Genomic DNA, 15,807 nt, shown 5'->3' with positions numbered 1-15,807 from the left:
CTATTATTATTAAAAAATGTCTTCGTTCTTAACACGTGAACGTAATTTCTCGCTTCAATTCCATAATGAAGCTTCCCTTAAAATATTGAAAGTTCTTCTTAAAGAAACATTGAAATTTCCTCTTCTTCCATGAAATAAGAGAGCAATTGAATCGTAGAATAGAAATAGATCGTACGAGGATTAGCGTCCTTTTTAAAATAAAAAAAAAAGTCTGTCTACTCTGATATACTTAAAATACCATTTGACCTGTTTTCTACAGAGTTTCGAATTTCTTTTATATCTTGCAAGTGGCAAAATCTCTCTTATCAATACGGTTGAGGCTATCGGCATAGATCGCCGTTCCAGTTTCAATCAAACAGCCAATTGGTAACTGATTTCTCTGTCACAATCAACAGCCTTTCATTCGTGTATAGGACTCCCTTATTCGTTTACAGGGGAACGCGATGCAACCCGTTGAAACGATACAGATTAGAAAAAATTCACGTTAGTCTGAAATCGGCTTCGGTCGATAAAATCTCGACTAGCGATCGTAAATCATATGACGATAATGAGGGAGAGGGAAAAGAGAGGAACTCTGGTTACATCGTACGATCACGATAACGAAGTCTGTAGTATGATTTATTTCTCTTCTCCTTTTCGCCTCGGCGCGAACATTTCTTCTCGCGGTGCTTGTGCAATTGGCATAACGAAGCGTTCACGTCGCCAAATAAAGCGTAAGAAAAGTACGTCTCCAAGGAAAACTCTGCAAGTAGTTCGATTGCTCGTAGTAACGCGATTTGCAGTTATCACGGGCTGTTTATTGGTCCTCGTTCTTCGAACGAGTTATCAGCTTTCGTAGAGTTTATTCATCAATGGGAATTAACGGCTACAAAGGTATACGATTTCCTTCGCTCTCGTTCTTTTTCCTTGAGAAAACACAGGGTTATAGATTGAAAATCGTAAATAATGAAAGATTGGCTAGAATTCTCTGTGCTGCAATTCAAAGAAAAATCAGTGAACAAAAAATAGTACTCGTTAAATAGTTGAAATGGTGGAATATTTTAGTAAAATGAAGAGCATAGATACAATATGTTTAAATTTCAAATCGAGAATCTCGATTCATATATATATATATATATATATGAATATATATATATATATATGAATATATATATATGTATATATATCTATATACATATTCATATATATATATATATATATATATATATATGAATATATAGATCTATATATATATATATAGATATATCATAGATTGCCACAAAAATGATCAAGTTTTACGCTCTTTATTAAAAATTAAACTTGAAAATCATGTAAGCCAAACCTTTGACGCAAATCGTATCGTTCATAATCTAACAATACTATTGTAGTTAAGAATCGAATACAATGGAATGGAATGGAATGGAATCGAATAGAAAAGGATAGAGGATGAGAAATCCTGCATACAGAAGGAATTGAGAAAAGCTAGAAAAGGAAGAAACGAGATTATCTTTGTCGTATTATATTTATTTCAACATCGTAGGATATTTAAAAGCCCATCGTACTCGATCTATTTTCCAAGTCCTTGCATCAACGCATTAATTTTACATTCTCGTGGTTTGACGCAAAACAACGTTTCTTCGATTACGTATCCTTGGACTTTTGACTTTTAATCCTCCATACAAGGATTCGATTCGTGGTTCCTCGTGCTGGATCATACCGACCCTGACCGTGATGCTGCTAATTGTGAAAACTTTCGTTTCAGAGATCCAAGGTCGCTTCGATTCAATTAACAAGGAACGTCAATTCTCTTTGTCGACAGAAACATCTTTAACGTCAGAAACATTTTAACGACAGAAACGCTCTAAAGCTGCGGTGTCGATAACACTCGTTCGGACAAGGCCTTGTCAATTCTTATTTTCGATGTCGTTCTCGCGACGCGATTGCGATCGTTCCTACAGCCGTTTATCCCGCGACATGACGTCAAAGCAAGACGAAAGAGAAAAACCAAGGAAAAATATATAAAACGGCTGGAAAATCCTAGACATTGTCCTAAATCCGATAAATATACGTTTGATCGATCCCTTTGTGTAGTATCAATCTGGACTATTCACGGTTACATTTTACATCCAAGTTTTATTATTTATTATTATTATAAATTATTTGAAATTATAGAATTTACCTGATACGAGATATCTTTTCAAGTTTCTACACTCATCGTCATCTCATTCATCGTCAAGTCGCTCGACTTCGAACGAATCGAGGCCACTTTATTAACGTTGGCCTGTTGTTTTGCTTGACTCGAAACATCCCTTCAAGCGCAGCCGAGTATCTATCGAGTATTTCTTGAAAATAATGATAATCGTTAGGGTAATGATCCCTCTATTATTTAATAAAGTAAGAAGGTTTGGCTATACGAAAACAAATATGCTATTCGTCTACCGCACAGGGGCTTGAAAGCACCAAATACTATCGTTTTACGTAAAACAAGTGCTACGTGACCTATTGGCTTCGGTTTCGCATGCAGTGAGAAAACTGAGCTACAGCGGCATGATAAGTGCGTCCGTTCTCGTCTTCTCGTTTCGATGTAAACCGAGCGTCACTCTGTTAAACGCAGAGGGAAGCGCAGCGAACGTTAACTGGAATTCTCATCGTTTCCGTAAAACGACGTAACGGTCGCGCTCTAAAGAGCAATCAGCTATGGTAGTTACAGATAGTTGGTGAAAATTTCCCGGCATACAGCGTGTCTCGATTAGACGGCAGACGTTGAAGTGGACGGAGCAGTTGCAAATATAAATGGTCGCTCGAGAGCTGTTCGCTTCCCATATACATGTAAATTAGTTTTGAACGCCGGACCCGCCTCGACAAAGATTAAATCCAAGATAACGAAGCCGAAATTAGATTAATCCGATATTTTTACGGCAACGTCGAAATTGCTTTTTAATTGGCTCCTTTGCTCTGGCGGCTTCCAACCACCGACTCCCTATTCGCCATCGATCTCCTATCTTCGTCCTCGATTACATTTAGTAGTTTGTTAACGAAGCCTACGAACGTGATTCGCGAGAAACGTGTGTCTGGAAATTCTGCGAACCGATACGGACAATCGTCCTCGATCCTTGTAACTTGACCTTTATCTATGATAAAGCTTCGTTATCTTGTAGATTTTAGAAATTGACTATTCCGCAGTATAATGGAAATTGGCTTGTTATATTAACATAGAAGAAAATATGGCGAGATATCTATTTATGCTTCTGGTATAAGTACTCATTTATCAAGCCTGGACAAAGTTGTTTTAGATAAATTTCGTAGTCGATTTTGAATATTGTTGCGAAATTTATTGGAGATTCTGAATATTGTTGTTGGGTCGCGCGTTTAGAATAATCAGCTTAGTAAGGAAATGACCAAGTTCTATCTGTATTCTTTAAGCAACATTTCCACTCAGGGAAAGTTCCATCGTTACGAGAGGCTGTTGTTGCTAGAAGAACACATCACACGCCCTACAATTTCTATGTCTACATATCTCTATACTCAGTCTCACGTTTCTGCACATACATTTTCTCTTGAAATTGTCCGAACTTCGAATTTGGCAAGACCATAGTTTGCAAGGAGCATTTTTATTAAACAGATTTCTATTACAATTTCTTTTCCAAAAAAATTGCTTGTTTTTTGAATGAAAAAGCTGTTGTGATGTTAATTTTACGCGATGCAACAGAAAAAATCCAAAGATTATTAAACACGCAACAAAGACCTTGGATAAATTTATTATAAGAAAGATGTGCGCAAAATGCATTTAATAATATCACCAACACCGACATGCTCTCACATGTAATTTTCTCCCGCCTACGATTAATCGCGTATTAATTGCATTCACCAATATTAAATGACAGACAAAGGCAGACATGGATCATTGAGAAGAATACACACGGATCGTACACGATTTGCAGAGAAGAGGTCGCGATTTACGTACGAAACAGTTGCATATGCCGGGCAAATTGGCCACTGTACAAACAGAGAGCAACGTTTTATGTTATTTTTGAAAACGTGTACAAGTGTGCGCGTCATGCTTGTTTGCGTGCTAATTAAGAAACGCATCGGTCACTTCTCGTCCACGATCGTTTTATCGAGTCTATTGGCTCCACTGGTAAATCTGAAATTTATTGTACGCGGCTGTACGGTCATTCGGTGTCTGATTGATATTTATAAGCTCGTAACCCGCGTGCTTGAATATCCTACGTGAAATCGAAGCTTGCAACTCGATTATAGCCGCTGTATCATCTTCAAACGCGTGTTCGGTTTACGGTGATAACGATCTCTTTTAAGATTGCTATTTGAGATAAATTGTATTTCGTTAGGAGTTCGTGCTAACTATATACGTGTATATATATATTATAAGATAACGCAATGTTTATCACGATTTAGAATATTATGCTTATAACAAATAATAATAAATAATAATAAATAATATTTATGCATTTAGGAAAAATTTGAACTCGCAAAGATAGTACAAATATCCAAAGTAAAATGTTTACTATAGAGAACGAAAGGAATCCCTGCAATTGCGTTTCTTACGTTCTGATTACAAGAATATAAATTGATCTAAATTGGCGTAGTCCAGTAACGAATCAAAGTTATAAAAATTTATATAAGAAAGAATATTTGACTTTATATGGAAATTGGTCTAAACGTTCGAAATACAAGCCTGATTATAACGTTTCGAAGCTCGGGCGACGTGATAACAACAGGCAAAATGGTGAAATTGCTTCGGACATCGTTTAGGTTTCCAGTGAACAGGAAAGAAGATGCGATTTCCGCAGCCCCTACGATTGTTACGCTGCTAACTTTAACGCTGCACAACCAAAGTCCCTCTTATGTACTTAGGTCTTCCTCGATACATCGTTATTAGAAGAAAAAAAGAGTTGAAAAAGAGGTCAACAGATTTGGCATGACCCGTGACCTTTCTATCGTTCTCAAAATATTCTCAAAAGGAAGAGGATATAACGGAGCAAATGAAGTTTATTTTATTCGCGAGTGAAGCTCGAACAATAGAATATATGTATTAGAAACTGTCGTTTGAAAGAATATTTGAAGAGCTCAGGGAAAAAATTAAACGACGGAAGAAGGAGAATGACTGAGAAGATTTTTAATGCGAGAAGGTATCCGATCGTGAATATTTCCAAATATCGAAGAATAATATTATAGATGCTCACAGAGGCATGAAAATTTTAAACAAAATTAAAGACGTACAGAGTATCCAATTTATCTGGAAACACGTGAATATCTCGACAACGTTATTTCCTCTACTTATCTTATTCCCGAGGAAAAATACAATATTTCGAGGAAACGTACTCGTACAATTTTTCCACCGAGCCCTCCATTCTAATCTAAACAAGATCTTAATTTCAACTTTCGTACGTTTCTCTTTATTATTTGACCAATTGTATCGTGTTTCCGACCATTTCCGTAATTCGAACGATTCTATTTCCAGCACAGTTCGTTGAATACGCAAACTAAACATCAATTTCATTGCAAGGTGCATATGCAACCTGGATAATTGTTTTGGTTTTTAGATGTTATAAAGCGCATGTATCGTCGCGATCCTCGATTGTCTGAGGAAATGGGCTTCTACGGATCGGAAGGGAATAGATTGAAGGAAAATGCACAGCAGAGATAAACGAAACCGCGAGCAGCAACGAAACGAGTTTCAACGATCGGTGTACGTAATGGGCCTGATACATACGAACGAATCGCGATAGTGAAACTTGATTTGAATTTTTCATGTTGCTCCGAGAGAGCTGACGCTGAAGATCAGGGGTAATTGGATTGACGGAATTTTTGGCCTGGCACGAAATGAATATTAAAGTAGACAGTTGCTGAATGATATTGGTGGAACGACGACCTGACTTTATGGCCGTACTTTTTGACAAATTGAATAAATGTTTCATACAGATTGAACTGTACCTTAACAAATTTCTATGTATTCTGCTCTGCATACTCTCTGTATATATCGTCGTTCGATACCTGGGGTCGCTACATTCTATGAAAAACTAATAAACGTACGATACGTTCGAAGAAATAAAAAATCCTAAACGTAAGCAAGTGGCTGTTGATATATTACTGAGATATAAATATACAAATAGGAAAAATAAGGAAAAGCTAGGAAAAGCAATTAACCTCGTTGCAATTATAGATGAGATACATATTTCACGATGCAATGTTCTTCGCGCAGTGTTTCGAATTACCTCGTGACAAAATCTCATTCGATCGAGTTATCTTTTTTCATTTACTTTTCAGCTAGATATTTGCAGCTGAATATCGTTGCTTGTAAAGAAAAAATTATTATACTCGTGTATAGCGTATATTGTATTTTTCATACACGTCATTGAAATACAAAAAGATCGTAAACTCATTGTTACGCCCCGAGGCTCGATATAGGCCGTGTTCCCAACCGTTTCCCTTGGTACTACAGTGTCGCAGACAGATCGTCTTACATGGCTGGCGAAATATACACAATGTAGCATTCGTTTTCGTCAAGCAGCGAGTTCTAAAAGACATGGATTCGCCTTCGGTCCTACTTATTTTACCTACGCAAAAAAGGCGGCATATGTGATTATAGACGCGAACGATTGCGAGACCCAAGCGTGATGGGGATCGCTCTCCAAGAGAAGACGAAGGAAAAAATCGGAGGGCAATTAGTACGAGGACACGAGGATTCAAACTGAATGCATCAGAGAAATAAGAGAGAGAGAGAGAGGTTCAGAGAAATAAAATCAAGGTTGCTTAGTCAAACGAATACGTGAAGAAACATTATAAAGTCGAGTCGAATTATAATAATAAACTGGTTGTATCATCGTTAAATCATTTGTAACGTGTTAATTATTTTAAATATTGTTGAAAATTATATTAACCCTGTTAATTCAGTGTTACAATCATTTAAACTATCTCTGTTATCCTAATCGAAAAAGGGGGAACGACTGGTTCACGGCGTCGACAGAATCAGAATCGTAGCGAGAATTTACGCCTCTCGCTGACGCGTTTCCTCGCGATCGAGTCTCTTCGCGAACGATCGTGACACTCATATTTGACCCACTTATGAAGTTTCAATTTCAAAGTCAATCGATAGGTTGTTGCTAGTTCTATTAAATATTCTGCCTCGCTGATAACAACACGCTTCGACAAATTAGATCCATAGTGCATCTTATAAACCTTGTAAGATTATGGGAAATGTCGATTCGCTAGAATCTAATTTATGCCGAAATCTTCAAAGCGATAGAAAATTCTCAATTTATGCAAACGCGATCTTTTTTCTTCTTCTATTTGTTGAACAGGTACCGCGATCTTTAATCGAGGATTTGGATAGATCGAAGTGAAGTTTGGATCGTGATAAACACAGCACTGCAAGTTGCCAAGTAGTTACCACGAAAGTAACAGCCGCTTTACCGATCCAGCGACAACTAATAGTTCCGAATGTTTCGAATTTGGAATTTGGAATTTGGAATATCTTGAAAACAAGTTCTATATAAGCGAGAAAGATGGTAGAAAATGTGAAGCATCGAAATTTCAATAATATGCCGGTCACTTTATCCTTCGACGTAACAGAGCACATAGGAAACTACATAAACGTGCACAAAAGGGATAATTAAAGAAAAACGTAGTATTCTACGCGTTATACTTGCTTTACTTCAAACGAAAATCAACAGACTTTTTCTCTTACAAACGCTTTATGCTTTAATTAATGGAGAATCCGTTTTAAAGCCATAAAGAATTATCTGCAATTTCAAAGATAGCTGAAATCCTTCGAACTTTCCACGTGTAGATCAACTCTTTTTTTTTTTTCTTTTTTTAACCATTTCTCGGTACTTCTGTTGTGATGGAAAGAAACTTTGTTTCGCGCAAAGCAAGTGTTGGGACAGCTAATACCCAGTTAATGAAATAGATGGACGGAAAATCGATTATCAAGGTTCGATCGAAAGTCGTTGAGAGTTGTCTTCGCCGATCGGGCTAAAGCGCGCCCTCCGGGCTCCAACTTAAGAACGACAGGCAATGATTGTCACGCGGGATTAATTAAAGACCGGCAAGCAGCCTCCTAGCCGGCGATGCACTCGGTATTCGTGCCGCGGATCGATGCTTTCCACTCGGTGAGAAACGGAAGAGCGGTTAATTGGCATTGAAGTAGCTGACAGAAACACGATCGTCCACGGTACGTTTATGATCGAGCTGTGAGCCCTGACGTACATTCGTGCCCAACTTTCTGCTTTTATTCTTTCCTTCTTCCCGTTTCCATTCCCTTTCCCTCTCCTCTTGCGCTTTCTCTTTTCCCTTTTACTTGATCTTTTTTTACCCTGTTTTTTTTCGCCCGTTTTCTATCGATATTTTCGAACGATACTCTTGTTAAATAACGATCTATCGTAACATTCGTAGTTTTTCTGAACGTCATACTAACAGTGGAAATGTTTCGTTTCTATTCCTCAGTGAACCGATCTTTGCCTCTGCCAAAGTGTCTTCCGACCTAGCAAATTCCTTCTCCTCTCCTCTTTCGCGTCATTCCAAATTTTTCAAATCTCAAAAGCCCAGTTCTCATCTATTCTTGCCGTTTATATGTAAGTTTAATTAATTTAAGAAAGATTGTTAATAATAGAAAACTATTAAAAATAAAACAATTAAATAAAATACAAAAATTAGATAACGCAATTTGCCTTGCGTTCATACGACTCAAGAACGAGTTTGATCTCTAACAAAGTATTCTCTCGTTTCCTAAGAAATAACAATCTACAGCCTCCGAACAGATCCATCGCAACCAACAAATTTTCTGCGCCATCCTTAATTTCTCACCTCATCGCGTAGCTTACGTCGTGAAACACAACGAAAACGCAGTTTCCGCGAGCGAACGACCGATATTCTAAACCTAACGGCTGTAACAACTCTGTCACGCACCATTAGCTCGCAATTTTCAGCTTCCTCCTTGAAACAAAGCAACGGAACTGGCGTCCCTGTTAATGGAATTCCGGACATTAGGAAATTGCAAACACGGTAACGACACTGTGTCGTCTAAAACGAATTCCGAAATTTTCTCCTTCACAATTTCTTTCATACTTTCAACGTCTTACATTAAAACGATCGTGCAATTTTATGTATCGAGTAAAATTGCCAGCCCTGGATTAATAATTTCGATCGATCGGATCGCATCGATAACTGGCATATATTAAAACTGGCATATATTATCAGGATAGTCAGAAGAAAATACGAGCGAAACGTCTTAAGAGGCAGAACCACATTACCTTGCTGCTGGATAAATATGTCTAGCTCGATCGAGCGATTACTATGTATCGTATTTGCTTGGTAAGTAGAACAGGATTGCGAGAAATACGCGATAAACTTGTTACAAAGTACTCGATCGTGTAGCGTAAGCGGTTCTCCCGTGTTCATCTGACTCTGATCCTGATCGATCGATGTTATTTGAAAAAAGATGAATATTCGTTCTGAAAATAATGTGCGATTTGCTATGATATAAATTAGAAATGCAAAAGCACGTTAGAAATGATAAAAATCAGTTTCTTATATAATTATATAGACTGGAAGTTGAAAAATAATCAGATTTACATTGTTGCAACGAGAAGATCCTCGAAGAAGGATTTTAAAAGTTACTAATTCTTTTTCGTTTTGAAATACCTATCAGATATCTTCGATGGAATAACTTTTGTATAACTATGAATGCAACTTACCTTTTGTGTGATTATGAATTTTAACAACGATGAAAAAACGTTATGATTGATATGAAAAATAAGACAAAAGGAAATTCGAATTCTCCTCGCTTCGAGTAATAAGGCAACGAAGCGTGAAATAAATTTTTATACTCACGATCAGGAGATGAAACATAACTTTTTCGATGCTCGAACGAGTCCAGGATTTATATTCATCGAACGTTCGATCCATTTAAATTCGTACAACATAGAACAAACGCAGTCAGGGCTGTTTAAGAATTCAGAAAAAGAACAGACATGATCCACTTTGAAGCTGCATGGATCGAGGATCCTCTAGATTCTTGATAAATAATGCCAATGATAAGTTGTCATCGGTACGAGGAAATAACCATCGCTTTCAGAAATTTTTGTTCGAAAGCAAAGAGAACAATTTAGTCGAAGACAAAAGGCTACAGCTAACGGTGAAACAGTAAAGCATCGAAACCGGTTATTGTATACTGGCTTTTGATGTGGATCGCACGATCTGGATAGGTCAGAACCTGCAGAAGAGGCAGATGGTCTTTTGTGTCAGTGTTTGCGTTAGTGTTTGTGATAGAGTAATGATAGGATGATTGCTATTCTTGAGAAGTAGACTCTATCTTTTCCATCATTTTGATTTCACTCGTATAATACGTAGCTTGAATATAAAATCTGCATATATATATATATGTTTCTTCGTTTCCAACAGATACAATTTAAATATAAAGTTACTTGCTTATTATCGCAAACCTTTCGAACATATTACATATTACGAACATATTACGAACTCCATGCTTCACTTTTAATGCAAAATTGATAACACCTGAACCTTCATAGGCAACCCTCGCATTTTGCCTGAATTGTTTCTCTATGGTCATTCGTTTTCCATATCGATTATACGAATAAGCTGTCGCCTTTCAAGCAGCCCCGTCTTTTATGCAGAAACCGCTTTTGAGAGTGGCGCGCGAGGTGATAAGCAATCACTCTGACGTCACGAGTAGAGAGAGAGAGAGAGAGAGAGAGAGAGAGAGAAGGAGAGAGAGGGTGAGAACGTTAGCTCTATCATTCGATGCCTTTATCGTGCATATCATTGTTGGAACCACTTGAAGGCGCGATGGTAAAGTGCATTTGCGTTTTTGTTATCGTCCTCGCTCGATGATATCTCGTGTACTTTGAAACGAGGGGAAAAACTTCGCTTACGTTTACCAGCTGAACAGAAAATAGAGTTCGAGCGAAGGGGGCGGGTAATTGATACAGAATCGATCGAGAAACAACAGACTGGAGAGCGTATTATTGTGGCAGGGAATGGAACCGGTGTTTACCTACCAGCAGACGCGTCATTGCTCCTCCAGTTACTCGTTAACAGGTGAAACGTCTTGCCGGCCCCTCGAGTCGTCTATTTGATGCTGTAATGAACAACAACTAATCTTCAAGTGACAGAGAATCTTCGTGATGAAAGTGAAAAATTTGCAAAATGATAATATTCCTACGTTTAACGAGTATAGTAACATTTTTATGATATTTACATACAACTAGACTGTCGATTTTGATTTAAAAAAAATTATAAAAAATGTAAAAATACAAAGATACATATATATATATAAAACATAATATAAAATATCCAAAGTAGAATATTTGTTGTAATATTTAATAAATGAAACAAGTTACTATTTGGATTCCATTCTTTTTTTTTTTTTTTTTTATTAGACTCATAAAAATATGAAATACAATAAAATGATAGGTTTGTCTATTGGTTATTAAATTCCATATCAGAGATAAACTATAAAAGTTTCATAAATAAAATGAAAACGATACTGATAGAATTGTTGAAAGTGAAAATGCATAGTGAGAGAAAGACCTTGCATAACGAGGTAGGCACAACCCTGACACATTTAAAATAATAGGTTTCCTCGTGCTTTCCACGTCGATCGTTCAATTTTCTATACCCATAGGAATATAGACTTTTCTCTCCCTTTTCTCGAAAACTTTTTTATGCATTATCATGGACGAGCATGACATGATAGGTATTCCTCGTTGACGTCAATCGCGACACCTGCGATTCTCCTGATTCATTTTATTATCCAATCAAATCATATCAACTTGTAGGATATAGAATCTGTCGACAAGGTTCATCTGCGAGGGTCTTCGTTTTCTCGGGAGGAGGATAGTGAAAAATGAAAGTTCCATTCTCTCACATATGCATCGAATGTGTTTGAAGTGTGAAATATGTATGTATTTTTGTAACGAAGTTGACGGAGAATATCGTTCGTCTCAGAATCTCGATGATTAAAAAATAGTTGTTTAAAAAATGCCTATTTTAAATTCCACTATTAACCAAACGCCGCGATGCAATAGTCGAAAAATAGAAATAAAATAATGTACATGTTGTTTCTAAGCCACTAAAGACTCATTAGATTTTTGGAGTCTTTTCAAAATTACAATATTATTATTATATTATTATAACGCACCGGACCATAATATAGCGTAGCGGCAGATTATTTTAAAAATTTCCTATTAATTTGAAAATGCCATATTTATGTTAATATAAATTACAGCAAATAAATTACAAATTTAACCCTTATATATTTTTTACGCAAGCGACTTACGTTTACCCTCCATAAATATAATATCCGAGACAGCAACTACCACCCACGTAAATCCACCGCAAGACTCTTTCACATTTTCTCTTCTGGAGTTAAATCTCGATCCCAATAACTCCGGACAATTAATTCCATTTCTGTCGAGCGACGACGAGCTCCCTGGGCACTTGAACTAGACCCCGTGGAAACGCGTCCTTAGTTTCCAGTGACCTTAACCGACAGATTGCTCGATTAGTACTTCACTTCCTAATCTTCATAATCAGATTATTAGGCAGACGCGTTACACTTTGAATTAGATACTGGGTTGGCTAGGTTAAGCTTACGGCTGATTTTCCAGACGCAAGGTAGCGATAACGGAGGAGGGGGGGGGGGGCGTATCCTTGCTAACACCCACGAAACACAACGTTTGGGTATCGTTTTTATGAGAAGTGTTACGAAATTCTCACGAATCGTGATTCTTGAAACGTGTATACGTGTACGTATTGTATGTTATAGGTATTAATTATTTATATAATTAGACAAACAGAAAGAAATTGGATAGTATATTAGGATGAGATGATTGACGTGTAGGCTTGTTTGATAAAAGAACGAGTGATGAATTTGTAATAACAAGATATATTGAAACAAGTATATGTATAGAGATAGTGTATATCTCAATACAATAATACCAAAATATTATATTTGCATGAAAGAATATTCTTGTGTAACTCTAGCTGAAGATTAGAAGAAACAGCAATAACAATCTAGACATTGTAACTCAAAACAACGTTAGTATTCAAGGGTACAATAATGTGGATCTATCTCTCCCAGCGTTGAATTTTTTCCGTTTCAATTTAAACTTTTTCTACGGCCATGGGCCGCTACATCTTCCCCCTTACCAGTGACAACACGTTTTAGGTAGATTTTACATACCAAGCTTATTCCATTGACTTATCTAAATTCTACCTGAACTCGCTCAGAAAAGCGGACTTTCTTGGCTGCCCGCGCGACGTTCTTATTTCTCGCAGTTTCCTCCTTCGTAATTGCCCGCCCTTCGTTTCGATCGTTTCGGATTTCCGGCAGGATTAACGCGCTGCGGATTTCGGTTCTGTCTTCGTGTTGTTGTTGGTGCTCGATGCTGTCTGGTACAACAAAAGCGAATTTTACACGGTTTATGGAAACTGTTACGTTTTTCTTATTCATTTCAATGATACAATTTTTACCTCCGCGTTGTTTATTGCTCGGGTTTGCGCATAAGTTGGCACCGGTGTCCACGTGGAAGGAGATCCTCGTACTCCTGTCTGTTACGGGGGATCTGCAGCGGCGGGATACTGAACCGTCTCGTTTCCTCTGGTTCCAGTTGCAAGGGGCACGGCAATTTCTTGCTTGGTCTCGAAAGGTCTCATGGTAGTAGCATAGCCTGTCCAGCTGGTCTCTTTTAGTGGAACGCGATCCGCGGGATATATCGTGCATCTCGTCGGCTACCCTCGTCAGGGTCGTCGCCTCATTTACGCTCACGGCGGTTAGGACATATTGCATATTCTCTGGAAGGCGATTCTTCCAGATCGCCAACACGAAGTCGTCCGAGACCGACTTGGGGACGAGCTTCCTCAGGTCCCAATAGAACTGGGACGGCGTCCTATCGCCAATTTTTTCGTTGTCGACCAACTTTTGTATTCTCGTACTGTCCGAATCGGTGAATTTTTTAATAAGTTCTCTTTTCAGCCATTCATATCGTCCTGTCGACGGCAGATCGCCAAATCTGTCAAGAACTTGGTCTAAATATTGTAACTCGATGTTCGCGACAGTCATAGAAAATTTTTTCTCGTCGCCAGTAATGCGAGCGAGCTCGAACTGGTTTTCTAACAAGACGAACCATAGCTCGATTTTTTGGGGCCAGAATGGCGGAGCGCATACGGAAAATACGGATCCCACAGTGTCCGTGGCATCCGTCGCGCTAACTTCTTTGTTGGCACTTGTTATTTCAACCACAGCACGTTCACCACTGTCGTCTTCCATCGCGTGTCGGGGTCACCACTTTGAATGTGCAATAACAAGATATATCGAAACAAGTGTATGTTCAGAGATGGTGTATGCCGATTTTGATCGTCGCTCACTCAGTGCTACAATACCAAAAATAATATCATAGGGAACACGTTCATATATTTATATTAACGAATGTTACCAGAAAAAGTTAACCTTCTTATGTATCTCTAGCTGAAGATTGCAAGAAACGGTAGTAACAATGTAGACCTTGTAACCTGAAACAAGGTTAGTATTCAAAGGCACAATAATATTGATCTCTTCCAGCTTTGAATTTTTTCCGTTTCAACTTGAAACTGAAGTGGATAGGTCGTGATAGGTATTGAACGAGTACTACAGTATAATTAACACTATATTTACTAACAACACTCTCAATGTACACTTTACGTAAAACTCGCGATTGCACTTAGCGGCTCGCGGTTGTAAGTTCGACCTCTAGACGATGCGTTACGATAGCGATTCAGCAGAGTTCGGATGATGATTGCTCAAGATGCGTCGAGGTACTCTAGTCAACTATCGACTGACTAGTCGACTAGTCAACTGACTTTCCGTCAAGATGATGCTGCAGAGGGAAACCATGATGGGGTGTGTGTCTAAGGATACGAGATCGTCGGATTCGTCGAGGAAAACCTTCGTTAGAAAAATGTAGGGAAATGGACGTTGCTGTTTATTGGTTAATCTCTAGGTTGATGGTTGAGGAAGGATGCTAACCGCTCTCGAGAGAAAATTGCCAGCGGGAAGCATCGTACCTGAGAAAAAGCAGATTTCCCGTATCTTTCCATAGTTAATAGAAGGTAATAGAAGATTTAGGGAATGCTAAGACAAAGACTATTTGTTCGTTTGAAGAACCTTTGCTAGAGAAATCCAAAGATTTATAGCAGGTACTTAGGCTAGTTAAAAATATGCTATGAAGATGTTTCGACATCATTGGCAATCATCTTGTCCGAAGAATAGGGTCCGTTGAAATGCTCGCTATCGAGTGCCGCTACGAAACTTCTTCCACGACTATGGGCCGCTACAAGGTGAAAGATCCGTAAGACGAAATGACGAATTTATTATTTTCTACGTTTGAGCATATAATTATGTAATATCGTGATATAATATGTGTGTTTAGAAAGGAATGGAAGATAGAAAAGACGATTGTTGTTCTAACTGAACTATTCACGCCAAACGTACAGAAAGCAGCACAACTAGATGATTAGAATACGACTCGACTCTCACAACGCAAGCTAAACAATGCAACTAGAAAGCTATCCAGAACCTTGAAAAACTATAAAAACGACTGTTTCCATAAATACCTCGCCAGCTTATCCCTCACAGCCGACACCAACTACTCACTATGGAAGGCCTCCAGGTAACTCACAAATAATCCCACCTATCCGCCGTCCGCAAGGTGGATGGGCGCGAAGCCCTATAGAAAAAGCCGACCTGTTTGCAGAACACCTGTCAAAAGTATTCAAACCCCATTCCCCCAAAGCCGCCGCGGCCGCCAC

General features: G+C 38.2%; 2 protein-coding genes across 3 annotated transcripts in view; one reads left to right on the top strand and one right to left on the bottom strand.

Annotated features, from left to right (window-relative positions):
- The window catches only part of LOC100743294 (synaptotagmin-6), a 99,479-nt gene that overhangs the window by 51,925 nt on the left and 31,747 nt on the right, over positions 1–15,807 (top strand). The gene's annotated exons all lie outside the window — the stretch shown is intronic.
- LOC112214127 lies at positions 13,138–15,257 on the bottom strand. Of its 2 annotated transcripts, none has more exons than XM_024372638.2 (3): positions 14,471–15,257; positions 13,495–14,394; positions 13,138–13,409 (listed from the first exon to the last, which is right to left on the bottom strand). In XM_024372638.2, exons 2-3 carry the CDS (start codon positions 14,288–14,290, stop codon positions 13,357–13,359), a joined length of 849 nt encoding a protein of 282 aa, XP_024228406.1. In that variant the 5' UTR covers positions 14,291–14,394; positions 14,471–15,257; the 3' UTR covers positions 13,138–13,356. The 2 variants fall into 2 exon arrangements, with proteins under 2 accessions (XP_024228406.1, XP_024228405.1); XM_024372637.2 differs by having other exon boundaries at positions 13,138–13,413; positions 14,471–15,255.

This window comes from Bombus impatiens, unplaced genomic scaffold, assembly GCF_000188095.3.
Source record: "Bombus impatiens unplaced genomic scaffold, BIMP_2.2 scf_0089, whole genome shotgun sequence".
NCBI classification, from domain to species: domain Eukaryota; kingdom Metazoa; phylum Arthropoda; class Insecta; order Hymenoptera; family Apidae; genus Bombus; species Bombus impatiens.
This window is presented reverse-complemented; position numbering and strand designations above follow the sequence as displayed.

What these genes read in the sequence shown, in the direction of transcription:
- LOC112214127 (XM_024372637.2), bottom strand. Translation starts at nt 14,290, where the DNA reads ATGGAAGACGACAGTGGTGAACGTGCTGTGGTTGAAATAACAAGTGCC. An exon ending in GAGCAATAAACAACGCGGAG is followed by an intron (nt 13,414 to 13,494) that starts GTAAAAATTGTA and finishes TTGTTGTACCAG; the next exon opens with ACAGCATCGAGCACCAACAA.